The 1,315-nt window shown below is 36.4% G+C and overlaps 1 protein-coding gene across 1 annotated transcript in view; it reads right to left on the bottom strand.

Annotated features, from left to right (window-relative positions):
* Positions 1-1,303: 1,303 nt before the first annotated feature.
* The window catches only part of LOC137871398 (centrosomal protein of 85 kDa-like), a 19,418-nt gene continuing 19,406 nt past the window's right edge, over positions 1,304-1,315 (bottom strand). The window contains exon 4 of the mRNA XM_068709212.1: positions 1,304-1,308. Coding sequence (XP_068565313.1) covers positions 1,304-1,308 — 5 coding nt within the window. The remainder of the gene's footprint in view (positions 1,309-1,315) is intronic.

The following is a 1,315-nucleotide window of genomic DNA, read 5'->3' on the forward strand; positions in this document are numbered from 1 at the left end:
CTCTTAAAAGACGTTTCAGGCTGTGAATTGGCCAAAAGTGGATTTTGTGAAAGTAAACATAGTTTCAAAGACTTTCTTCAAAAAAGTGGCACAGGACTGTTGATTTAACAGTTTCATGATGTTTTCATGAATACCTGCTGTTTTCAGCACCGTACTGCCTAGAGATGCATTTTCACTTTTTATGCTCTTAAAAGACGTTTCAGGCTGTGAATTGGCCAAAAGTGGATTTTGTGACAGTAAACATAGTTTCAAAGACTTTCTTCAAAAAAGTGGCACAGGACTGTTGATTTAACAGTTTCATGATGCTTTCATGAATACCTGCTGTTTTCAGCACTTTACTGCCTAGAGATGCATTTTCACTTTGTATGCTCTTAAAAGACGTTTCAGGCTGTGAATTGGCCAAAAGTGGATTTTGTGAAAGTAAACATAGTTTCAAAGACTTTCTTCAAAAGAGTCTCGCAGGACAGTTGATTTAACAGTTTGATGATGTTTTCATGAATACCTGCTGTTTTCAGCACCGTACTGCCGAGAGATGCATTTTCACTTTTTATGCTCTTAAAAGACGTTTCAGGCTGTGAATTGGCCAAAAGTGGATTTTGTGAAAGTAAACATAGTTTCAAAGACTTTCTTCAAAAAATTGGCTCAGGACAGTTGCTTTCACAGTTTCATGTTGATTTCATGAATATCTGCTGTTTTCAGCACCGTACTGCTTGAAGATGCATTTTCACTTTTTATGCTCTTAAAAAAAGTTTCAGTCTGGGAAGAAGCGAAAAGTAGATTTTTTTAAAGTAAACATAGTTTCAGAAATTTTCTTCAGAAAAGTGGCTCAGGACACTTGATTTAACAGTTTCGTTATGCTTTCATGAATACCTGCTGTTTTCAGCACTTTACTGCCTGGAGATGCATTTTCACTTTGTCTGCTCTTAAAAGACGTTTCAGGCTGTGAATTGGCCAAAAGTGGATTTTGTGAAAGTAAACATAGTTTCAAAGACTTTCTTCAAAAGAGTCTCGCAGGACAGTTGATTTAACAGTTTGATGATGTTTTCATGGATACCTTTTGTTTTCAGCACTTTACTGCCTAGAGATGCATTTTCACTTTGTATGCTCTTAAAAGACGTTTCAGACTGGGAAGAAGCGAAAAGTAGATTTTTTGAAAGTAAACGTAGTTTCAGAGATTTTCTTCAAAAAAGTGGCTCAGGACAGTTGATTTCACAGTTTCATGATGTTTTCATGAATACCTGCTGTTTTCAGCACTTTACTGCCTAGACATGCATTTTCACTTTGTCTGCTCTCAAAAGACGTTTCAGGCTGTGAA

The sequence above is a fragment of the Cebidichthys violaceus genome, unplaced genomic scaffold (assembly GCF_023349555.1).
Source record: "Cebidichthys violaceus isolate CVI_PGR_0920_01 unplaced genomic scaffold, fCebVio1.0.p SCAF_14, whole genome shotgun sequence".
Classification (NCBI taxonomy): domain Eukaryota; kingdom Metazoa; phylum Chordata; class Actinopteri; order Perciformes; family Stichaeidae; genus Cebidichthys; species Cebidichthys violaceus.